General features: G+C 41.6%; 1 protein-coding gene and 1 long non-coding RNA gene across 4 annotated transcripts in view; both read right to left on the bottom strand.

Moving 5' to 3' along the window:
• Window positions 1–558: 558 nt before the first annotated feature.
• The window catches only part of RIPOR1 (RHO family interacting cell polarization regulator 1), a 234,713-nt gene continuing 209,520 nt past the window's right edge, over window positions 559–25,751 (bottom strand). For 2 of the 3 annotated variants that reach the window (XM_053449342.1, XM_053449344.1), the window contains exons 21-22: window positions 14,465–14,552; window positions 559–1,176 (exon numbers count right to left, since the gene is read on the bottom strand). In XM_053449342.1, coding sequence (XP_053305317.1) covers window positions 1,079–1,176; window positions 14,465–14,552 — 186 coding nt within the window. In that variant the 3' untranslated portion in view covers window positions 559–1,078. Of the gene's footprint in view, window positions 1,177–6,703; window positions 6,800–14,464; window positions 14,553–25,751 lie in introns of all 3 variants that reach the window. The other variant, XM_053449343.1, reaches the window with a different exon arrangement.
• Window positions 15,994–23,900, bottom strand: LOC128467674 (uncharacterized). The gene is made up of 2 exons (XR_008345749.1): window positions 23,654–23,900; window positions 15,994–16,230 (listed from the first exon to the last, which is right to left on the bottom strand). It is a non-coding gene; the product is annotated as an uncharacterized LOC128467674 (long non-coding RNA).

Below are 25,751 nucleotides of genomic sequence, written 5' to 3'. Positions count from 1 at the left end.
GCAAACTTTTTAAACTTCATTGTTTTTTTTTTCAGGAAGGTCACCATCTTGCTGTTGGCGAAAAACCACTCGTAGTGGCGTCCAGGGGTAAGTGTTTGGTGTCACTGAATGCCTCCTGATCGTTGACCGCCTCCTAAACACTTTTAAAACCGCCGTATAATGTTGAAGCCCCGGGGAGTGGCCAGACATCGTCCCTAGTCGAGGTTGAGGCATTACAGCAACACTGTTTGGGTGCAGAAAGCGAACGTAGATCGCTTTCTGCCCTGTTTAAAGTCATGACGGTCCTGGCACGTCAATTGTCGTTAACCCTTCGTTTTCGGGTGACGTGTCCAGACCATCAATTGTCATTAAGGGGTTAATAAAATTCTATAATGAAAGGTGAGTTTAGAAGGTTTCAGTCCCCCCCCCCATTTGGGACTCCCCTTGTATTTCATTCTAAATAAAAGATTCAAGAAACAAAAGTTGTTGCTCAAAAAAAACATGGCACGGCCAAGACGTTTTTGCTCGCTGTGCTCAAGTCTAATGCTTAATATTTAAATAGCTACAATAAATCACACGTGACATTTAAAAAGTAATTTATTAAAATGACAAAATACATATTGCAATAACATGTGTACCCGGTAGGATTTCTTATAAAAGTGTACTGGGCTGTGTTAAATGAAGTAATAGTTTTAACAAAATACAATTGAGGCAGATACTTTCAGTGTCCTGCATATTGTTAAAGGTCTTGCAATAAATGGTTATTGGTGCATGAAGGGTTTTTGCATATTGCACTTGTCTAAAGCTTGGTGCAAATAACGGTTTCATTTGTTTTGCTTATCGATTTATTCACTTTCTGTTGCCAAAGTACTCTTTAGCTATGTTACATTTTCTCTTAGAGACAGGTCATCCAAACTGACAAGGTCTCCTCAGGTCAGGCAGTATCTGCCATCAGAGCTCTATGTAGTGAGGGAATATGTTAATACTGATGCATACAGATCACGTTCCTATAGATGTCAAATGCATTCTTTATCACAAATATTAAAACACAAGTTCTGGTAATATCTGTGGCATTAAACAAATGTAGTATTTGGGTTTTTCAAAAGGCTGTGCGTGCCATGGCCCCAGGTGCAAACATTCGAGGCAGGCTTTCCATGTTCTCTTCTAAATGCCGGCATGCAATTTGACCATCTTCTCCTGGATTAAACAAAATAAAATACATTATTACTATTTTTATTTAAAATGCTTGGATCCCAGATATGTATTTCTGCCAATTTGAGGGTCTGACCAAGAGTCTCATGGTTTTCTCATCAAACTTAGTGTACCAGGGTACCAATGTGTGTGTACCACAATGAATGAACAGAATTTCATACAGACTGGAACTTCATAGGCTTCATAGTCTTTCCTCATAATGGCATCCAACTGGTGTTTGTCTAACCAATATATGAAGAATAAAATAGCTCTATCTCAAGACACATTATTAAGTTTATCAAGAATTTGGCTGTCATTTCATTGAATCCTTTCTCATTTTAGTTTTATTAAATGGGTTAATATTTGAACAAACACAAGGTCTGCATAGCTCATTTATAACGTTTACAGGAATGCAACTATGTGTATATATTATCCTAAAGTAAACCTGTTTTGGGGAGACTACAAATGCAAGATTAAGGCACTAGATCCTGATCTTGATGTACAAACCTCCTTGACTTCCATGAAGAATGGTATACATTTAGTTCTGGCTGTAGACACAATCTAAACTACAAAGCATAAGTACAACACCCTAGCTTAATGACAAGACTGTTTCTTACTCGTAGTGCATTATGGGACAATGGCTCTTAACATTTTTCTGTGTTGCTGTTTAGGTGTGATTTTCTTGTTAAAAAATGACTTTTTAACACTTTTTTTTATTAAAAAAAAAACTTTTATTCATCTGCAAAAACTAATGAAAAAACCTGCTAAATAGATTCTATTTGTCCTGAGTTTAGAAATACCCAATGTTTTTATGTTTTTTTTTTTGCTTTTTTCTGCACGTTATGGGGCAATAAGTACCAGTAGCGTTTTGCTATTTCAAAACCATTTTTTCCCCAAAGCTGGTCATTCTGCCCTATGTGCTATTTCGGGTACCTTTGAAGCCGGCCAATGAAATATACCCCATCAAACCATATATTTTTAAAAACTAGACACCCCAAGGTATTTCCAATGCTGGTATTTTAACCATTTCCATGAACTAATTTTACCACCAGCCTTTGTCAAACTTTGTGGTAGTAAACATTTTTTTACTCCAGGTATACATTAACCGCTCCTGGTATATGTCACTGCCAAACAACACCCCAATATGTGTTCCGCAAGATCTCCTGAGCGCTGTGATACCCCACATGGATGCGTTTGTTAGTTTGTACGGGGACTAAAAGGCCATTTTTGAGAGGCATGCATTTTTCAAATTGGAAGTCTGCCCAGATATCCTATTTCAGGTGTCTTTGAAGCCGGCCAATACAATTTACCCCATCAAACCATATATTTTTAAAAACTAGACACCCCAAAGTATTTGAAATGCTGGTATTTTAACCCTTTCCATGCACTAATATTATCACCAGCCTTTGTCAAACTTTATGGCAGTAAATTTATTTTAAAAAAAAATTCACACGCGTTGAAGTTTATACTTTTAAACCGCTCCTGGTATATGTCCGTGTCAAACAACACCCCAATATGTGTTCAGCAACATCTCCTGAGTGCAGAGATACCCCACATTGGTTTGTTGGGTTATTTGAGAGGCCAAATCGTGAGGTGTATACTTTTTTGCCATTTAGACATCTGGTCAGTCTGTGCCCACGTTCCATATTTGGGACCAGGGGCGTAGGAACCGGGGGGACAGATCCCCCCCCAGGAAATCATGTGGGGGGGACCGATAATAGAGAAATCCCCCCCAGGGCTGTGTGAGGTAAGTGCCCTCGGTGCACAGCTGCCCGATCAGCAGCTGCAGCGTGCAGGACTGGTTGGGGAGATCACGGATTTCCCTAACCAGTCCAACAAGGGCACACTTACCGGTGTGATCTCTGTCACTGAGCGCTGGGCGATGGGATATGACGTTTATATCCCAGCCCCGGCGCTCAGCATAAACAGCTGTGCGCAGCAGCACTGCACTAGAGCGGCAAACCATCAGAAGGGAAGGAGGAAGAGAAAGGTAAGAGATGTGAAGAACGAGGGGGGGTCTGATGTGCAAAACGAGGGGGGGGGTCTGATGTGCAAAACGAGGGGGGGGTCTGATGTGCAAAACGAGAAGGGGGGGTCTGATGTGCAAAACGAGGGGGGGGTCTGATGTGCAAAACGAGGGGGGGTCTGATGTGTAAAACGAGGGGGGGGGGGACTGATGTGCAAAACGGGGGTCTGATGTGCAAAACGAGGGGGGGTCTGATGTGCAAAACGAGGGGGGGTCTGATGTGCAAAATGAGGGGGGGTCTGATGTGCAAAACGAGGGGGGGTCTGATGTGCAAAACGAGGGGGGTCTGATGTGCAAAACGAGGGGGGGTCTGATGTGCAAAACGAGGGGGGTCTGATGTGCAAAACGAGGGGGGGTCTGATGTGCAAAACTAGGGGGGTCTGATGTGCAAAACGAGGGGGGGTCTGATGTGCAAAACGAGGGGGGGTCTGATGTGCAAAACGAGGGGGGGTCTGATGTGCAAAACGAGGGGGGGTCTGGTGGTAGATATGTGTGTGTGCGCATATATATATGGTGAGGCATGTATACGGGCAATGTCTATGAATGTGTATGGGCACTTGGGCAGGCATATGTGTGTGTATAGGGCAGGTGTGTATATGTGTGTGTATGGGCACGCGCATATAAGGGCAGTGTATGTGCATACGTGTGTATGGGCAGTGTATGTGCATACGTGTGTATGGGCAGTGTATATGTGTACGTCTGTATGGGCAGTGTATATGTGTACGTGTATATGGGCAGTGTATATGTGTACCTCTGTATAGGCAGTGTATATGTGTACGTGTGTATGGGCAGTGTATATCTGTACGTGTGTATGGGCAGTGTATATGTGTACGTGTGTATGGGCAGTGTATATGTGTACGTGTGTATGGGCAGTGTATATGTGTACGTGTGTATGGGCAGTGTATATGTGTACGTGTGTATGGGCAGTGTATATGTGTACGTGTGTATGGGCAGTGTATATGTGTACGTCTGTATGGGCAGTGTATATATGTACGTGTGTATGGGCAGTGTATATGTGTACGTGTGTATGGGCAGTGTATATGTGTACGTGTGTATGGGCAGTGTATATGTGTACGTGTGTATGGGCAGTATATATGTGTACGTGTGTATGGGCAGTGTATATGTGTACGTCTGTATGGGTACGACTGTATGGGCAGTGTGTATGTGTGTATGGGCAGTGTCCATGTGTATGTGCGTATGGGCAGTGTATATGTGTGTATATTAGGAGTGTATTTGTCTTATAGTGTATACGTCTGTGTAAGTATGTTCAAGGGCAGTGTATATTTATGGGGAGGCATGTGTGTGTGAGCAGTTTATGTATGCTTGGGCAGGCGTGTATAAGGGTAGTGCATATGTGTGAGTACTGGCAAGTGTGTATGTGCAGGAAACTGCAGCGTATATGTGTGTTTTTGTGGGCAGGCATGCGTAAGAGCAGTGCATATGTGTGTGTATGAGCAGGCATGTCGTACTTAAAGGGAAGAGAATGATTCCCTGTAACACATGTTTAACTCAGGGGCACCTAGGGTTAAACCCAGGTCTATTTCTGGTTAAAATGAGTGTGTGTGTGTCACTGTATGTAGCATTTGGACACAAGAGAATATTGCGAGGTGCTACTTTGTCTAGGGCATCACTAATACAAAGCGCCACGTGTTAAATCTAGGGGTAGGCAGAGTAAGTGAAGGATGTGTTTGAATGCGTGTCTGGGTGTGATAGGGTATGTTTGTGGGTATGTTATTGTGCACATCTGTTTTTGTGGGTATGTTAGTCTGTTTTCAGGTGTGTTATGGTGGGCATGTGTCTAGGTATATTGGGGTGGGAATCTTTTTGGGTGTATTATTGTGTGTGTGTGTGTGTTATTCAAGTGTTTAAGTGGATATGGATATGTTCCTGTGTGCATGACGTGTTAGGAGTCTTAGATGGATCCTTCAATACATCATAGTAGTCTCTGTGGCCGTGTCCAGTGCGGTCCATCTGTGGTTGTAAGATTTTTCTGTTTCTGTGGGAATTTTCTCCCATTCATCTAGTAGAACGTTTTATGAGCTGAAGGTGATAAACCAAGACATTTTGGACAGCACTATGCTTCTAACTTTGTGGGAACAGTTTTGGGGAAGGTCTGTGCCCCAGTGTACAAAACAAGGTCCATAAAGGCATGGTTGCAAAAATTCCCCACAGAAACTCTCCAAAATCTTGTGGAAATCGTTCCCAGAAGAGTGGAAGCCGTTATAGCTGCAAAGGGGGACCAACTACATATTAATGTCTATGTATTTATAATGCAATGTCATAAAAGTCCCTGTTGGTGAAATGGTCAAGTATACCCTACCAGTAAAAATGCTATCCCCCCCAGATTTTTAGGGGTTCCTACGCCCATGTTTGGGACATCTTTGAAGCCGGCCAATTCAATTGACCCCATCAAATCATACATTTTTCATAGGCACCCTATGGGCATCTATAATGCCAATATTTTAACTCTTTCCATGTGGGAATTTTTGTGAAGCTATAGCGTGAATTGTAGGACTTGTTCATAAAAAAAAAATTTTTGTTTATTTTTTTGATGACAGTGGGGAATTTTTACATTTTCATTTTTTTTTTCTTTTTTTTTTTTTACTTATCTCACTGATTAGTGAGCTGGGCTCCATTGACCTTGCATGGTTGAATGCAGTTCAACCTGCAGGAGGAGCTCGAGGGTCTGGATAGACCCTCTGCGAGATCATTAATTTGTCTATTGTAGACATCTTGTGAATGGCGCAACGTCATTTGCATGATGGCACTTGTGGTTGCTCTTCGGAGCAATCACAAGGCTATGGCGGTAGGGGGGTTGTGTTGCTACATGCCTCGATATCGAAGCATGTCAGCAACACCGTTTATGCTTAGGAAGCGATTCGGATCGCTTTCTAAGCTGTTTTAGCTGGGCGGCCATTTTGCTTGTGGGGAGGGCTTTCCTCCCCGGATCCACGTTCAGCATCACTTATGAGGATTCCGTGGATGTGGCAAAGCCGCCGATCGCGGCGAAACTGGTACAAAATGAGAAAGGGGCCCTAATCTTGTGAGCTTACAGACTAGTTAGGGGTTGAGGGGGTGAACACTAGGAGAGGACTGCTTGGATGTGGATAGGGTCTGGATCTGTAGTCCCTAGGACCTAGTCTGGAGTCAATAGGGTCTGGATCTGTAGAGATTGTTGGTCGTTCAGATGGTTTGATTAGGATTATGGTTGAGAGTTATAGGAGGAAATGTTGTACTGGGTTTTTAGAGAGCTTCTGAAAGTTGCGTATGACGGAGAAAGTCTGTACACACCATTCTGAATAACCACACCTGCTAAACCCGTCAATTAAAAGTCAATGAGAGAAAAAACACATCTTAGACCAAGAAGGGACAGTGCTTGCCTTATAGGAAGGTACCTACTTGGGTGGGGCATCACCGTTTTTTTTTTGCTCACTTGCACCATTACAGAGGAGACATCTCCATTAGCATATCAGACTGGTCCCACCCATCAGGGCAGTCCATACGTACATTTCAACCTCTCATAGGCCTCGTCAACGTGGCACTGCTGATATCCCTCCAGGTGCAGTGAGCCAGGGAGCCACGTCTGGGCATACCCTGAATAACCTAAGGCGAGAAAAACAACATGGGACCCGGTTTAAAATTTGGTGGTGGAGACACTATAGCCATAATACATTTGTAAACTTCAATACCTTGTAGAATGAAGATAAGTATGGCAATGTTCTCATGAATGAAGACTTATATTAGGATGTGTTTAAAAATGTATTTAATACTAATATATTTTAACGAACTTTAAATCTAAAATGCTATTAGATGTAATAATTATATGGCAAATCAGGGAAGTATCCTGTGCTCTTTTTACAATAAATATCAGATATTTGTAGTTTGATTTCACTTATACCTATTAAAAACTCTGGAGATGTCTACTTAAGGGCAAATATGCCCTTTAATACGTTTCTTGGGATATGGGCTGTGGTGGAGGACTGCCCCAGTATGCAATGATACCTTTTTGTTGGAGTAACATGATATCTCTCAAACAGTCTGCAGTTTTCACTCCCAGGCCCATCATTTAGGACACCAAACTCAACTCCCCCCCCTCTTCCCTTCTCTAACACCACTTGTTTTAAGTGGTAACCTCTGCCATATTGATTAGTTATGCTTCAGACTTGAAGATGCGTTTTTCATACCGCAATACTCCTTTTGTTTTTTTTACATTATATATCATTGCCATTCTCAAACAAAATACTATTAACTTACATGTTGCTTTTATCGGGTTGGGAAACTTCTTTAGAAACGAAGGTATTGTAAAGCATTTATATCTGCTAAAATGCCTAAGCAGAACACTTAGTACAAGGTATTGCAGTAGACAAATGTTTTATGGCTGCAAGTGTCTCCAACTTTGAACTGCATTTTAAAACAACTAAATTTACAGGTTTAGCAGGTGTGCTTATTCAGAATAGTGTGTTTTGTACCTAATATACCCTAAACCTTCTGAATAGTATTAGTAGTTCATACTTCTACTTCACCATTGTTTTTTCAAGTCCTTTTTTCAAGTGTTTTTTCAAGAAAAAAGTCTGCCACTGGTGAAGAACCAGGCATTAGTTAGTAGTAGTTCATCTATTTCTAAGGATCTGCTGATGTCCTGTGTCTTTTTTTTATTTTTGGGACAGCTCCTTGGTGTTCTGAAACACTCCTTGATTTGCTCGCTTTTTAGCTGATGATTGCTGTTATATGTATATTTATTTTTTGGAAATATAGGCAGAGACCTATTTTATTTTTATTTATTAAAAGTGAATTCTAATGAATTACAAACATAACACAATTGGCTGTTTGATTAATCATGAAGGAATCTGTTCAATTTCAAATATAATTAATTTGGCTTGAGGCAGTCAAAGCAAATTGTGATTAGATACATACATACATACTTACACTCACAGGCCACCTAATTAGGTGCACCTTGCTAGCACCAGGTTGGACCCCCCTTTGCCTTGAAAACTGCCTTCATTCTTCGTGACATACTTTCTACAAGGTTCTGGAAACATTCCTCAGAGATTTTGGTCCATATGGACATGATGGCACCAGGCAGTTGCTGCAGATTTGTCCCCTGCACATGATGCAAATCTCCCGTTCCACCACATCCCAAAGGGGCTCTATTAGATTGAGATTTGGTGACTGTGAAAGTCATTGGAGTACAGTGAACTCATTGTCATGTTCAAGAAACCAGTTTGAGATGATGTGAGCTTTGTCACAGGGTGCATTATCCAGCTGCAAACAGCCATAAGAAGATGGGTACACTGTGGTCATACAGGGATGGTCAGCAACAATACTCGGGTAGGCTGTTGTGTTTAAACAATGCTCAACTGGTACTAAGGGGCCCAAAAGTGTGCCAAGAAAATGTCCGACCACCACCAATAACAATAAACATATAGGTGTAAGAGCACATGCCCCGATGCACAACCTTAATGTATATCTATATATACTTGCATATAGACCTGTCTTTTAGCCCTATAAATTGGGACACAGAGAGATCATAGTGTAACCCATAAATGCAGTTTATATATTAATGGGGTATAGAATAAACTCCCATGAAATAGAGCCGTGAACAGGCTCTATATAAACAACTCAGGGTGCCCACGTGGGGTGTACACTAAAGGATTCCTTCCTTCTGAACCCACTCCAGGCAGTAAAGGATCCACACAGCTCTTTTCCTTCAGGATTCTTTTATTCATACAATTTATTTTTTTTTAAATAAGGAGAACTAGGTATAAAAACCTATATTTTCCCAAATATTAAAGTACAGTGTACTTAAAAACACAACGCGTTTCGACTTTGTCTTTTTTAAGTGTATTATCCTTATCCCTAGGTTCCATATTTATAATGTGCCCGACGCTGGCTTTGGCGCCAATTCCATAAACTTCCGGTGTGTCACTTCCCGTGGGCATCCGCGTCACTTCCGATGCGTGTCTTCGCTTGTTACATGCATCATTTCTGGGGCATCCGCTCGTTTCTGCTAGGTCCTGGTGCAACCTTCAAAGTGTCCTTTCCGATGGGCTGTATTTTGAACTTAGTCCAATATGGGCATCACTTATTATAAAGGCTCTTATAGAAGGCAGAATCTGGTAGCCATTTTGGAAAAGGGCAAAAACCAGAACTGCTATGGGGACTAAGCTGGTGCCCGAAGAATATTTCGGTGGTACGGTACATCGGGGGGGCACGCGATGCAAGCGCCTCAAGGAGGTAAGGAAGGATATCTTGGAATTCTGTCTGGCACGCAACATCACTTTGCAAGCAGAGTATCTCATGGGGCTGGAGACTGTGGGTTCTAGACCTGCTGGAATTATCGATTCGGGACGTGTTTTCTGTGGGATTTTCTTTGGGCTTGGACGGATAACGAGTCTCTTTCCCTCCGGCAGTTGTCGCCTAAATGTACTGTTCTTCTGTGTCTTCTGTCTTTTGGCAGAGCGTCTGATGTTATGGCGTTCGACGCTAACGCTATTTCCTTTTCTCCAAGAACTAAGTCCTTGTTCTCATCTGTGTCATACCCCATCTCCTTGACGATCCCAAACTCTAAGTTGCCAGGTGTGTCCGTACTTACTTTTCGCACACATCGGCTGTTCTGCTTCCCAACAGGACATGGATCCTGTTACATTTGACATAGAACTAACACAGCATTGTACAATAAGAAAATCATAGCAACAGTCAAACACAGTGGTGGTAGTGTGATGGTCTGGTGCTATAGGGCATGGAGATTTGCCATGAATTTAGCGGTCTACCATCAAAGCTTTCAGGGTAATGTCCAGCCATCCGTTTGTGACCTGAAGCTCAAGTGCAGTTTAGTTATTCAACATGACAATGATCTGAAGCAAGTCCACATATGAAAGGCTCAAAACACAGAAAACAAAGGTTCTAGAGTAGCCTAGTTCAACGCCTGACTTAAATCTGATTGAGATGCTGTAGCATGATGTTAAAAAATTCAGTTCATATTTGAAAACCTCCAATTAAAACAATTCTGTAATGAAGAGTGGAGCAAATTTCATCCATGGTGATGCAAAAGACTCATTGAGAATAACTGGCAAGCATTTGACTGCAGTTGTTGCAGCCAAGGATGGCACAAGTTGTTAGCTTTAAGGGGCAATTTTTCACATGGGTGACATTTAAAAGTTGCATTTTGTCTTTGTGGTATATTAAAACTAGTTGTATGATCAGAAACATTTAAATGTTTGTGACAGTTAAGCAAAAATAGAAGAGATAAGACAGAAGACAAATACATTTTTGCAGCAATTGCCTTGTCTTGAGACCTGCCTAGTACCATCATTAATGCATCCTGAACAGTGTGCCAGATCCCTGTCGTGCTTTGACTTTCGTTTCTGCCTTATCTCTTTGTACTGACATCCCAAGTCTTCCTCTGGTATTTCAGACCTGAATCTGCCTTCACTAATAAATGCAGCTTTGACGTGATTGCGGCAACAAAATAGTTAACACTGCACTATGAGGCTGATAGTGATCGTACAGCAAGGGAGGGTTGAGGCTTTGTTCTTGAAACTAGCTATGGAGGCTAGGAAGCAATCACTGGTTAATCCTGCATGATTCCCACAGGAGTGATCACAGGCTGAATAATGGCAGTGGCAGAACGCAGCAGTACCCCCCCCCCTATCAATTTGGCATTATAAGGTAGAGAAGGACATAATATATAGAAATATATAAAAAAAGATCCACTTTAAATAATTCCAGCATTGAAGCCTTCTGTAATTTCCATTGTGTTGTTATTATGATGATTTTTATTACTTTTTAATTTAACATTTCAGAGTTATTTAGATTCATGCTTTCAAAAGCAAATTAACTGCAAATGTCCCTTCGTTTCCTATGACTCTTTACAGAAGACTGCATTGGAAACCTATTTTTAGAGCAAGCAGGATGTTTTAACATGATTCCCTTATTCTACACGCATTGTGTTAGAAGACAAGCATGGGCACTAGAAGTTGCACACAACTGTGTATTTCCCCTTTTAACACTTTTAAATTTTAAGTTATTTATGGCAGGACACCAGTTTAACACTTGTGGAAAGAAAATGTGAGTTCTCACGTACTATATACCAAAAAATATACAGATGTACTAACAGAATATATAATGTGACAAGGAAAAACTAAAAAAGAAAATTTAGAGGTATTACCACACAGGAGCTATCAAACTGAAGTCAAGCTATCAAGACAGTTAAATGAATGTACATTTTTCATTTATTTAAAATAATTTAATAAACAAATGATGTTAAATACAAACAGCAGAATAAAAAAAACTGATAAAATGCATTTCTTGTCTTTATTTCCCAACCAGCCCCCCCAATTTATGCACATTTGAGCCCAGGCTTGCCACGCTGCCTCCCCGACATGCCATGCCGCCTCCCACATATGCCACACTACCTCCCACATATGCCACGCTGCCCCCCACATATTCCACTCCATGCTGCCTCCCACATATACCACGCTGCCTCCCACACATGCCACTCCACGCTGCCTCCCACATATACCACTCCACGCTTCCTCCCACATATGCCACGCTGCCTCGCACATATACCACTCCACGCTGCCTCCCACATATGCCACGCTGCCTCCCACATATGTCACTCCACTCTACCCCCACATATGCCACTGTGCCTGATAAGCCTTATACCCCCTGATACACCACTCCATCCTCCACAGACATGCCACACTGCCTCCCAGACATGCCACGCTGCCCTCCCCACATATGCCTTATATACCGTATATGCTTTATACCCCCAGATATGTCACTCCATCCTCCCCAGATATGCCTTATACCCCCCAGATATCTCATAGTCCCCTCATAGAGTCACAGACACGTTCGCATCACACTGACACCATACTTTTATAAATAAGTACTGGGTTAATCTTCACTACCCCAGGATTTAGATTCCCGTTAGTCTGCCCCCCCTTTACCTCTAACTGCACCTTAAGTTAACTTTATTAAATTAATTAAATTAACCCTCAGTCATCATTAAATTAACCCTAAACACCCCATTAACCATAACTACGCCTAAATTAACCCTAAAGACCCCATCAACCACAACAGCCCCTAAATTAACCCTAAACACCCCATTAACCACAACTGCCTCAAATTAACCCCAAACACCCCATTAACCACAGCTGCCCCTAAATTAACCCTAAACACCCCATTAACCATAGCTGCCCCTAAACACCCCATTAACCATAACTGACCCTAAATTAACCCTAAACACCCCATTAACCATAACTGCCCCTAAATTAACCCCCACCTCCCCTAACTTTCAGCAGCCCAAATATTAATTTTATACTTACAGTTAGATGAGTGTCACAGCCATGTGGTTCTGGCCTTCTGGGAGAAGGAAGGGGCGGGGCCAGTTGTCACAGTGATTACAGGGAGGGACTGGTAAGTAGGAGCTGCTGCTGTGAGTCAGACTAAACTGATTATATAATGAGGGGTATTTTTCAGAGCGTTTGCTCTGAAAAAACCCTCATTTTATAATCGATAAAAATCGATTCAACTAATCGATAATGAAATTCGTTGGCAATGATTTTCATTATCGATTAGTTGTTGCAGCCCTACTTACAATATAGAAAGATTTTACTGTGGAAATTTAAAATTATAGCTCCCCAAATATCAGTCTATTGGTTAAGAACTGACATTTTCAATATTCTATATGGAGTAAAAACAAAAATCCCCTATTGGACCATAATATTAACAGTGCAGTAGTGTCACATATGCCCTCCCTTTATAATGTCTATAATATGGAAAGATCTTACAGTGGAAATTTAACCCCTTGACGGTCCGGGCACGTCACCGGAAAATGAACGGTTAACGACAATTAACGTGCCAGGACCGTCATGACTTTAAACGGGTGCAGAAAGCGATCTATGTTCGCTTTCTGCACCCAAACTGTGTTGCCACGATCGGCACTAGGGGCCATGTCTGGCCCCTCCCCGAGGCGTCAACATCCGCCATACATTGTAAAGTGTTAATACATTAAAAGCGTTTAGGAGGCGTTCTAACCTTTGTCACGAAGGAGTTAAAGATATAGCACTCCAAATATTAGCCCATTAGTTAGAAATTGAATTTTTTTTATATCCTATATGGAGTAATAAAAAAATCCCTCCATCGGACCAATATATTTACACTGTATGTACCACATACAAACACCCCTTTATGATATCTTTCAATATGGAAAGATTTTACTGTGCAAATTTAAAGACACAGCTCCCCAAATATTATCCCAATTGTTCAGCATTCTACATGGGATAAAAAAATCCCCATTGGACCAATGTTTTTACACTACATATACCTCACACACATCCACTTCCATAATATATTTCAATATGGAAAGATTTTACTGTGGACAGTTTCTAACTACTGGGCTGATATTTTGGGCGCTATATCTTAAAATTTCCACAGTAAAATGTTTCCATATTCTAAAATATTATAAAATGGGGTGAGTGTGTGGTATATGAAGTCTAATTATATTGGCACAATGTGGGATTTTTTTTACCCTATGTAGAATGTTGAAAAATGACAGTTTCTAACTATTGGACTGATATTGAAAGATATAAAATATAGGTACAATGTTTTTTTTTTTTTACCCTATGTAGCATGTTGAAAAATACCAGTTTCTAACTACTGGGCTGATATTTGGGACACTAGAACTTTAAATTTCCACAGTAAAATGCTTCCATATTAAAATATATTATGGAGGAATTTTTGCAGTGTAAATATATTGGTCCAATGGAGGAATTAGTTTTAACCCCATAAAGGCTATAGAAAAATGTCAGTTTCTAACCAATGGGCTAATATTTGGAGCGCTATATCTTTTCCATATTCTAAGACATTAGAGGGGGGTACACGTGACACTACTGTCACATACTAGGCTGATATTTGGGGTGCTGTATCTCTTCACTCCCACAGTAAAATTATACCATATTATAAGATATAACAAAACGTGTCCGATGGCTTGACCACTTTTTTGAAACTGTCTGATAGCTTGACTTCAGTATCTATCAACATCTATGACACTGAAACACCCTAACAACTGGATCAGATGTCATATGATAAAACTGATTTAATATCTTGTATATATAACACTTAAACATAATGCCTCATTTATTCTAACAAATACAGCTTTTCAAATACTTTTATAGGTACAGCAAAACAAAAGAAACATCTTTAGTGCTGTGTGGTCAATTATAATCAACTGGAAATTTACAGTCTTTACATTATAATTAGACTTACCTAACAGCATAAGACTGTGCATGGCAGCATCTTTTACATCCTTGTCTGTCTGGCACAGAAAGACTAGTTGGTCTATGCTCTCTTTGGCCTGTAGGGTAGAACAGAACATGATATTAAATTTCCATTCAGTTGAACTCATCCTAAGCACACCTTTTCTTGAAAAATCATTAATGATACACAAACTTGTGAATCCTTCCACACACATTAAGGGAAGTCTATTCATCTAACTGCGGGTGCTTGTGAGTTAGTAACATAGTCTGAAGCAGCAAACACCTACATTTGCACACTAGTCAGCAGTAGTAGTTTTGATGCAAGTTTAAAGCAACAGTGTACTATCACTTGCAGCCATACTAAAAAATAATGTATATTAAAGTACCCTTTTACTTTACTTTGATATACATTCTTAATAAAGGAAATATCCAGCAGCTGCCATCCTCCTCTGTGGAATGGCATTTCTCAACTAATTGGCTCCTTGAAGCTAGTTTTCACACATTCACACACAGGATTAACCCCTTTAGGACCGGGCTCGTTTTTTCTTTTTGTACCCTGTGGGACCGAGGCTGTTTTAATACTTTTGTGGTGCTTGTGTTCAGCTGTAATTTTCTCCTCACCCATTTAGTGTACCCACATAAGTTATATATTGTTTTTTTTCAGGACAAGATGGGCTTTCTTCAGATACCATTATTTACTATAAAAAAAATAAAAAAAAAACATGGTGAAAAATTGAATAAAAAAACAAATTTTATGACTTTTATTTGAAAAATCTTTTACTCACCTAAAAAAGCAAGTAAAAAACTAGCTAAATAGATTCTACTACTTGTCCTGAGTTTAGAAATACCCAATGTTTTTATGTTTTTTTTGCTGTTTTTTGTAAGTTATAGGGCAATAAGTACAAGCAGCGTTTTATGATTTCCAAAACTTTTTTTAACAAATCTGGTCAGTCTGCCTCCATCTCCTCTTTGGAACATCTTTGAAGCCGGTTAACTCAATTTAACCCATTCAAACCATATATTTTTGAAAACTAGACACCCCAGGGTATTTCAAATGCTGTTATTTTAACCCTTTCCATGCAACAGTTATACAACCACACTTTGTCAAACTTTGTAATAGTAATTTTTTTTATTTTTTTCACACAAATTGTACTTTAGTTATAGATATACAGGTCCTGGTATATGTCACTGTCAAACAACACCCCAATGTGTGTTCAGGAACATCTCCTGAGTGCAGTGATACCCCACATGCACGAGTTTGTTGTGTTGTTTAAGATTTCAAATGCCACATTTGGGAAGTGCGCTTTTTTTCTCCATTTTGGTCAGTCTGTACCTATGCGCTATCTTTGAGCTCGGCCACTCCAATTTACCCCATCAGCCATTTTTTTTTTTTATATTAGACACCCCCTGGGTATTTTAAGTGCTTTTATTTTAACTCTTTGTTGAGATTTTTGAGAAATTTTAGCACTTGCTCAAAATAATAAACTTTATTTTTAATTTTATTTTATTAATACTTTTTTTTTTATATTTTTTTACACATTTTGCTGGTACTGGATGGTTCATCTAGTGACATCACTGCATAATTATTTTTAAATGTTAGCACATTTTTTTTTATTTTTTTTTTATTATTTTTTGAATATTTTACTAATCACATTGTGATTAGAAAGTCTGGAGACCATCTAGCGAACTCTTTCATCTTTATTGTTTTTTTTCCCCGGGCCGCCGCCATCTTGCTGATGGCGAAGATCACCGGGAGCTGCGGCTGTGACCGCTCTCCTGACCGCTTTCATTTTTTCGATTAATCGGATAAAAAAAATGAATGTAAATTTTTCATTTATTTAAAATAATTTAACAAACAAATTATATTAAATACAAACAGCAGAATAAAAAAAACTTTGATAAAATGCATTTCTTGTCTTTATTTCCCAACCAGCCCCCCCAATTTATGCACATTTGAGCCCAGGCTTGCCACGCTGCCTCCCACATATGCCACTCCACGCTGCCTCCCACATATGCCACTCCACGCTGCCTCCCACATATGCCACTCCACGGTGCCTCCCACATATGCCACTCTACGCTGCCTCCCACATATGCCACGCTGCCTCCCACATATGCCACTCCACGCTGCCTCCCACATATGCCACTCCACGCTGCCTCCCACATATACCACTCCACTCTGCTTCCCACGTCACTCCACTCTACCCCCACATATGCCACTGTGCCTGATACACCTTATACCCCCTGATACACCACTCCATCCTGCCCAGACATGCCACACTGCCTCCCAGACATGCCACGCTGCCCTCCCCACATATGCCCCTCCACTCTACCCCCAGATATGCCACTGTGGCCCCAGATCTGCCTTATACACCCTGATACACCACTCCGTCCTCCCCAGACATGCCACGCTGCCCTCCCCACATATGCCTTATATACTGTATATGCCTTATACCCCCAGATTTGTCACTCTGTCCTCCCCAGATATGCCTTATACCCCCCAGATATCTCATAGTCCCCTCATAGAGTCACAGACCCGTTCACACTGACACCATACTTTTATAAATAAGTACTGGGCTAATCTTCACTGCCCCCAGGATTTAGATTCCCCTTAGTTTGCCCCCCTTTATCTCTAACTGCACCTTAAGTTAACTTTAATAAATTAATTAAATTAACCCTCAGTCCTCATCATTAAATTAACCCTAAACACCCCATTAACCATAACTGCCCCTAAATTAACTCTAAACACCCCATCAACCACAGCATCCCCTAAATTAACCCTAAAGACCCCATCAACCACAACAGCCCCTAAATTAACCCTAAACATACCATTAACCAAAACTACCTCAAATTAACACCCCATTAACCAAAACTGTCTCAAATTAACCCCAAACACCCCATTAACCACAGCTGCTCCTAAATTAACCCTAAACACATCATTTACCATAGCTGCCCCTAAATTAACCCTAAACACCCTATTAACCATAACTGTCCCTAAATTAACCCTAAACACCCCATTAACCATAGCTGCCCCTAAACACCCCATTAACCATAACTGCCCCTAAATTAGCCCTAAACACCCCATTAACAATAACAGCCCCTAAATTAACCCCCACCTCCCCTAACTTTCAGTAGCCCAAATATTAATTTTATACTTACAGTTAGATGAGTGTCACAACCATGTGGTTCCGGCCTGGAGAAGGAAGGGGGCGGGGCCAGTTGTCACAGTGATTACAGGGAGGAACTGTAAGTAGGAGCTGCTGCTGTGAGTCAGACTAAACTATTATATAATGAGGGGTATTTTTCAGAGCGTTTCCTCTGAAAAAACCCTCATTTTATAATCGATAAAAATCGATTCAACTAATCGATAATGAAATTCGTTGGCAATGATTTTCATTATCGATTATTATCGATTTTATCGATTAGTTGGTGCAGCCCTAATATATATATATATACACACAGACACATCTTTATTGATATAAATCATTACAATATATTTATTTTCATTTCTATATTATATATATATACTTAGATTTGATATTTATTCTATTTATATATTTATTCATACCTTTCCTGGTACTTACTATAAGTTTCATGATTCTGTATTCACGTATATATGCTTTGGCTATATCTGTTTATTTGTCTGGATATCCTTGCGTTATTTCCGTCAGGAGTGTGCTGCAGATATCTGCTCACGTTATTTTTGTTCTTCAGTTACAAATAATGGTAACTGAGGCTGAACTTACATGAATTTACGGCAGAACTCATATGTACAAGGTGTTGGTGAGTCTGTGTGGCTTAAGAGGGTGAGCTGTTGGCTGTAAAACAGATCTGGCTAGGTTAACGTTAGCCCAACTCTGCATGACAGTGTAATGATCACATGTTCCAATACTACTGGCCATAAAGCGTGTGTGTGTGTATATATATATATATATATATATATATATATACACATACATACATACACACACACACATATATGCGCATGCATATATTCATGTAAAAAAGAAAGTACACTCTCTTTGAATTTTATATTATATACCGTATTAACAATCATCTGTTCCACAGCAGGTTTAAAAATTAGGAAAATACAACACATGCCATATTACAGTGTCATGATTTATTCAACCAAAATAAAGAAAAAATGGAGAAGCCATGTGTGAAAAACTAAGTATACCTTATGATTCAATAGCTTGTAGAACCAGGAATTTGTAGGAATTTTGGCCTACACTTCTTTACAAAGTTAATGCACACTTCTCCTAAGGTCCAGTTGCAGGACCTTTGATCGGGCCATTGCAACACCTTGATTCTTTTCTTTTTCAGCCACTCTGTTGAATATTTGCTGGTGTTCCTTGTCATGTTGCACAACCCAGTTTTGGCCAAGCTTTAGTTATCATACAGATGGCCTCACATTTGACTCTAAAATATTTTGGTTTACAGAGGAGTTAATGGTGTGCAAAGGAGGCCTTATGAGAAGTATGTGTGGTCTACTGTACGTTAATTACCTCTCCTTGTACTGTTTAAATACTGGTGTGTTTTTAATAAAATTGAGTCCTGTTTTCACCTCAACGCTGGTGGCCTTGGGGTATGCTTCTGTAATAACTCTTTTTCAGGACAGTACATGAGCTGAGTATGCTAAGCTACTCCTAGCAAAAGCGACAACGCAGCTCCGGTGCAGTGGGATCCTCCTTCTCTCTACAACGCTGGTTCTGCCTGGCGCTGAAGGGGTTAACCGCTGGTGCCCCAGCAGGAGGAAGCATAGTTTGACAACACACTCCTGAAGGAAATAACGTAAGTATATCCAGACAAATACACAGATATAGCCATCCAGAGTGCAGGGTGTCCCATCACAGTGGCGCTGTGCATTATGGCCAAACATCTCCACGTTGGTCTTGTCTGTCCAAAGGATATTGTTTCAGAATGTTGTGGTTTGTTGAGATGCACCATTTGAAACCTAACCTGTACTGCCACATTCTTTTTAGAGAGAAGAGGCTTTCTCCTGCCAACCCTTCCAAACAAACCATTCTTGTTCAGTCTTTTTTTCTAATTGTACTGTCATGAACTTTTAACATTTAATGTGCTGAGGCCTGTAGAGTCTGAGATGTAACTCTTGGGTTTTTTGCTAGTTCTCTGAGCATTGCGCGGTCTGACCTTGGGGTAATTTTGCTGGGATGTCCACCCTTGGGAAGATTGGCAACTGTCTTGAATGTTTGCCTGTTTTGAATAATTTATCTCACTGTAGAATGATGGACTTTAAATTTGTTGGAAATTGCCTATAACCCTTCCTAAATTGATGGGCAGCAATATCATTGCTGATGTCTCCTCCTCTGAATGTTTCAGATCAGCAAACTGCTAAAACGGCAGCTTCTATAGAGGTGGTCATACTTGCTGAGGGTCAATTTATCAAAGGCATTTAATTAGCAGCACCTGTCTGTTATTAAGCATCTTAATTCCAATGGAAGTAGTAGGGGTGTACTTAGTTTTGCACATATGGCTTCTCCATTGTGGCTTAATTTGTGTTGAATAAATGATGACACGGTCTGATATGTCATGTGTTGTTGTTCATCTGAAGTTGTATTTACCTCATGTATACACCTGCTAAAGAACAGATCATTGTTATTACCGTATTTGCTCGATTATAAAACAAGTTTTTTTTCAGAGCAAATGATCTGAAAAATACCCCTTATAATCGGGGTTATCTTATAATCAGACCTCAAATAGAGGTTTGACTATGAGACTAAGATCCAGATCCCCGGCAGCGCTGCAGGGGACATGGATCCTCCTGTCTGGTTAACTCTGTTGCTGGTGCTTGTAGTCGGTGCAGGGTAGACGTCTACGCGATTCGCGTAGGCAAGCAGGGGTTGTCTGCATCCATTGCGCAGACCTTCACCGGCTGACAGCCGGAGGGTGTAAGCGCAATGGACGCAGACAACCCCCGCTGCTAACGCCACCTCCTTCCGGCTGCAGCGGAAGTTGCCTACGCGAATCGCGCAGACGTCTACCTGCTGCCCTGACTACACACCAGGGAGTCAGAAGCACCGGTAAGTTTGGGGGGGGGGTGTTAAATGGGGGGCATAAGGCATTTCTGTAGGCAGAGTGCTCTATGATATGCCTTTTAACCCCCTTTATGCCACTCTGCCTCCAGAAATGCCTTTTAACCCTCTATACACCACTCTGCCTCCTGAAATGCCTTATACCTCCCTATATGCCACTCTGCCCCATAATATGCCTTTCTGGAGGCAGAATGGCATATACGGGGTCAAAAGGTATATCATGGGGCACAGTGGCATATAGATGGTTAAAAGGCATATCATGGGGCACAGTGACATTTAGAGGGTTAAAAGGCATATCATGGGGCACAGTGGCATATAGGGGGTATAAGGCATTTCTGGGGCAGAGTGGCAAGCCTGGGGGCAGATGTGCATAACTGGGGGGCAGGTTGGAAAATAAAAACCAAAAAAATATTTTTCTCATTCATAGCTTTTATTAAAAAAACTGATGGCAAGTCAGTTAGGGCATTTGGTCACCTTCCACTCCCTCCCCCAGTGCAATGTCCTTTCCCTTTTCTATCACCTTGGTCTCTGAGGGTCACAGGGGAGTGTCCAGCAGAAGCAGGACTTATTGTGTTTAAAAAGTCCTGCTATCTCTCTCTCTCTCTGAGTCTGCGTGGAGATGATCAAAAGGGAGTGGTAATTGTATCACATGTTACAGGCTTATCCTGCTGTTTCTTTGTTATTTCCATTCAATCAATGAATAGATAGTTTGGTAACAGCATATACTAACTTATAGCAATTTGTATGTGTATTGTTAGTTTGTTTAGCCTCTCTTAATAAATATTGTTAATTGCAGAAAACAAGGAGTGTGGACTCTGACTTTACACTCAATAGTTAGTGGTTATTGATAGCATAACAGTATATATCAGTGATGGCGAACGTGTGGCACGCGTGCCGCTGTTGGCACGCCGAGCCGTCTCTGTGGGCACGCCGTGACTACAGTCATACACTGTAGTCACGGCGTCGGCTCCCGTGCAGGGTCGGCCTTTGGGGTGTGCGACCTGTGTGACCGCACAGGGCGCCACACTCCAGGGTGCACCGCCGCGGGGTCCGACGCCGCCGCTCATCAGGGGGGTGCCAACTTGCGGCACCCGGCACCCTCGGCTCGCAAGGGAGCGGTATCGAAGGTCTTTAACAGATCTCCGGCTCCCTTGAGTGATTTTAAGCCGGGTTGAACCTGGCTTAAAATCACTCAAGGGAGCCGGAGGTCTGTTAAAGACCTCCGATACCGCTCCCTTGTGATCTGCGCGGCAACAGCTGCTGTGCGCCGGGGTTTGTTGTCAGATCCCGGCGCACAGCACTGAAGCCGCGCCCACCGCTGTCCGTGCCCTCTGACCCGGAACAAGACAGAAGACAGAAGAACTGAAGAAGAGGAGCGAAGAGGAGGAAAAGAAGCTGAAAGAAGAAAGGAAAGGTAGGAAAGCATTAAGTGAGAGTGGATTGGTATATGTGTGGATGGGTATATGTGTGGATTAGTATATATGCGTGGATTGGTATATGTGTGGATTAGTATATATGTGTGGTTTGGTGTATATGTGTGGTTTGGTGTATATGTGTGGATTGGTGTATATGTGTGGATTGGTGTATATGTGTGGTTTGGTGTATATGTGTGGATTAATATATATGTGTGGATTGGTATGCGTGTGGATTGGTGTATATGTGTGGATTGGTGTATATGTGTGGATTAGTATATATGTGTGGATTGGTATATATGTGTGGATTGGTGTATATGTGTGGATTGGTGTATATGTGTGGATTGGTGTATATGTGTGGATTGGTGTATATGTGTGGATTAGTATATATGTGTGGATTGATATATATGTGTGGATTAGTATATATGTGTGGATTAGTATATATGTGTGGATTGGTGTATATGTGCGGATTAGTATATATGTGTGGTTTGGTGTATATGTGTGGATGAGTATGTGTGTGGATGAGTATGTGTGTGGATGAGTATGTGTGTGGATGAGTAAGTGTGTGAGAGTGATGGGTGTTATGCTGTACCATTTCCAATGTCTTTTTCATGATCTAATTATGCTCTAAAAGCACATCATAACTCCCATCACTCTATACTGTTCCATACAGTGGCAGATTTGGGAGGCAGAGGCCTTGCACCCCCACCACAGGACTCCTGAAAGGTAAGTGAACTTCAAAGAGGGAGAGGGTAGATAGTTAGGAGGGGGTAGATAGGGAGAAGGGAGTGAGATAGGGGAAAGGGGGTAGATAGGGAGAAGGGAGTGAGAAGGGGTAGATAGGGGAGAAGGGAGGGAGAAAGGGTAGATAGGGCAGATGGGAGTGAGAAGGGGTAGATAGGGCAATCATACTCCTATCATGCCAAGTCTGCGAGTACATCCTGGAATCTGGATATTCCTGGGCATGATAGGAATGTGATTGCTGTTCCGGCGCTCAGCTGTGAAGCGCGCACCACGGGAAGACGGACGCCTCCCGCTCCCACCGCAGATATTGGAAAGAGCTAATACTTAATTCTCTGTTGTTATTATTTAAGCTCAATAGTTTGCATCTCTTGTTTCCCACAGTCCTCTGAAATGTCCCCTGGGTCCCACTGCCTTTCCTAAAATAATCTCTTTCTATTAATATGTTATATTGATGCATACTGTTGTGTGTAGTCATTTTGTACCGAAATAACGTCCTCTCCATGTTTAATATGCAGTGTTGGCACTTTGAGGTCTGCAACTTGTTTTGATGCACAAAAATGGGCACTCAGGCCCAAAAACATTCACCATCACTGGTATATATATATGTATATATAAGTTATATATTGTTTTTTTCAGGACAAGATGGGCTTTCTTCAGATACCATTATATTTACTATAAAAAAAATAAAAAAAACATGGTGAAAAATTGAAAAGAAACACATTTTATGACTTTTATTTGAAAAATCTTTTACTCACCTAAAAAAGCAAGTAAAAAAACTAGCTAAATAGATTCTACTACTTGTCCTGAGTTTAGAAATACCCAATGTTTTTATGTTTTTTTGCTGTTTTTTGTAAGTTATAGGGCAATAAGTACAAGCAGCGTTTTATGATTTCCAAATCTTTTTTAACAAATCTGGTCAGTCTGCCTCCATCTCCTCTTTGGAACATCTTTGAAGCCGGTTAACTCAATTTAACCCATTCAAACACAGCCCACCCAGAGGTAAGTGTTTGGTGTCGCTGGATGCCTCCTGATCGAGGCATTCCAGCGACACCATTTAAGTTTAGGAGGCGATCGTTGATCGCCTCCTAAACGCTTTTAAAACGGGCGTCCGCCGCCATACAATGTATGGCGGCTGTTGACGCCCCGGGGAGGGGCCAGACATGCCCCCCGATGCCGATCTCGGCCTTGCTGAATGCCTCGACATCGAGGCATTGCAGCAAGGCCGTTTAAGCGAAGAAAGTGATCCTTGATCAGGACCGGTTCAGGACCGTCAAAGGTCATTTAGTGACCTTCTTGTTATGACGGTCCTGAACCGGCAAAGGTCGCGAAGGGGTTAAAGTAAGTCACACACCGAAATAGGACAAAAAATAAATAAATAACAATATTAATATATATATATATATATGATTGTTAACAGCAATCACACTCCTATCATGCCCAGGCATGCCCAGATTCCAGCATGTACTAGCTGACTTGGCATGATAGAAGTATGATTACTAACAGCAATCACACTCCTATCATGTCCGGTTTCTAGCATGTACTGGTTGCCTGGGCATGATAGGAGTGTGATTGCTGTCAGCAAGCATATATATATTAATATTGTTATTATTATTGTTCACATGTGAACTCAGCACTGGAGGCATAGAATCAGACATACAAATCCTGTATTTGCAAGTATACAATAATAATGTATGGAAACATAGCATTGCAGGTATAGATCAACTGGACATCACATAAAAACTCAGCAATAAAGGTAGAGATAAAACTACAGGCATAGATGATAGGTTGCACAACCCAAAGCCAGCCCTGGCGTCCACACTGCACACATAGAACCTGACCAGCACCCAGATTACACACAAAGGACCTGCCATATTTGTCCCCAAACAGCCTAGCATGAGTCAACTTTGTCCCCAAACAGCCCGGCCTGTGCCATCTTTGTCCCATAACCACCCTGCCTGTGTCATCTTGGTCCCCAAGGCTCAAACATCCTGCTTGTGCCATCTTTGCCTTTCCACAAATCAATTATACATCTATCATACACACAAACACTTTTACAGTCACTCACTAATTCACACTTTCATTCACATAATTAATTCACACAATCATTTATTCTCTCATTCACACACATTTTCCACACATTCATTCATTCTCTCACCCATTCTCACAATGCATCCACACATTCATTTATTCTCTCACTCATTCTCACTGTTTATTTATTCCAATATACTTACTACCCACCTTTCCCCCTTTTCTACCCCCTTCTGCCCTATCTACCCCTTATCATTCCCTTCTGCCCTATCTACCCCCTTCTGTCCTGTCTACCCCCTTCTGCCCTATGTACCCCTTATCACTCCCTTCTGTCCTGTCTCCCCCCTTCTGCCCTATGTACCCCGGTTCTGCCCTATCTACCCCTTCTCACTCCCTTCTGCCCTATCTACCCTGTCTCACTCCCTTCTCCCTATCTACCCCCTCCTAACTATCTACCCTCTCCCCCCATTGAAGTTCACTTACCTGGGACAGCATAGAGTGATGGGAGTTATGATGTACTTTAGTGCATAATTATAGAATGAAAAAGACATTGGAAATGGTACAGCATAACACCCATCACTCTCACACACATACCAATCCACACATACTAATCCACTCTCTCTGAATGCTTTCCTACCTTTCCTCTGTCACTTTTCTTCTTACAGCAGTCAACTCCTTTTCCTCCTCTTCGCTCTCCTTCTTCTGTCTTCTTCCGGTTCAGAGGTCACGGACAGCGGTGGGCACGGCTTCAGTGTTGTGCGTCGGGATCTGACAACAAACCCCGGCGCACAGCAGCAGTTGCCGCGCGCATAGCAAGGGAGCGGTATCGGAGGTCTTTAACAGACCTCCGGCTCCCTTGAGTGATTTTAAGCCGGTTAAATGATCTCCCTTTAACTGGCTTAAAATCACTCAAGGGAGCCGGAGGTCTGTTAAAGACCTTCGATAACGCTCCCTTTCGAGCCTGCTCCTCCAGCGGCGGACATTACTGTCCGTCTCTGGAGGGGTGCCCGGTGCCGGCAAGTTGGCACCCCCCTGATGAGCGGCACCCGGTGCAGACCGCCCC

The sequence above is a fragment of the Spea bombifrons genome, chromosome 10 (assembly GCF_027358695.1).
Source record: "Spea bombifrons isolate aSpeBom1 chromosome 10, aSpeBom1.2.pri, whole genome shotgun sequence".
Lineage (NCBI taxonomy): Eukaryota > Metazoa > Chordata > Amphibia > Anura > Pelobatidae > Spea > Spea bombifrons.
This window is presented reverse-complemented; position numbering and strand designations above follow the sequence as displayed.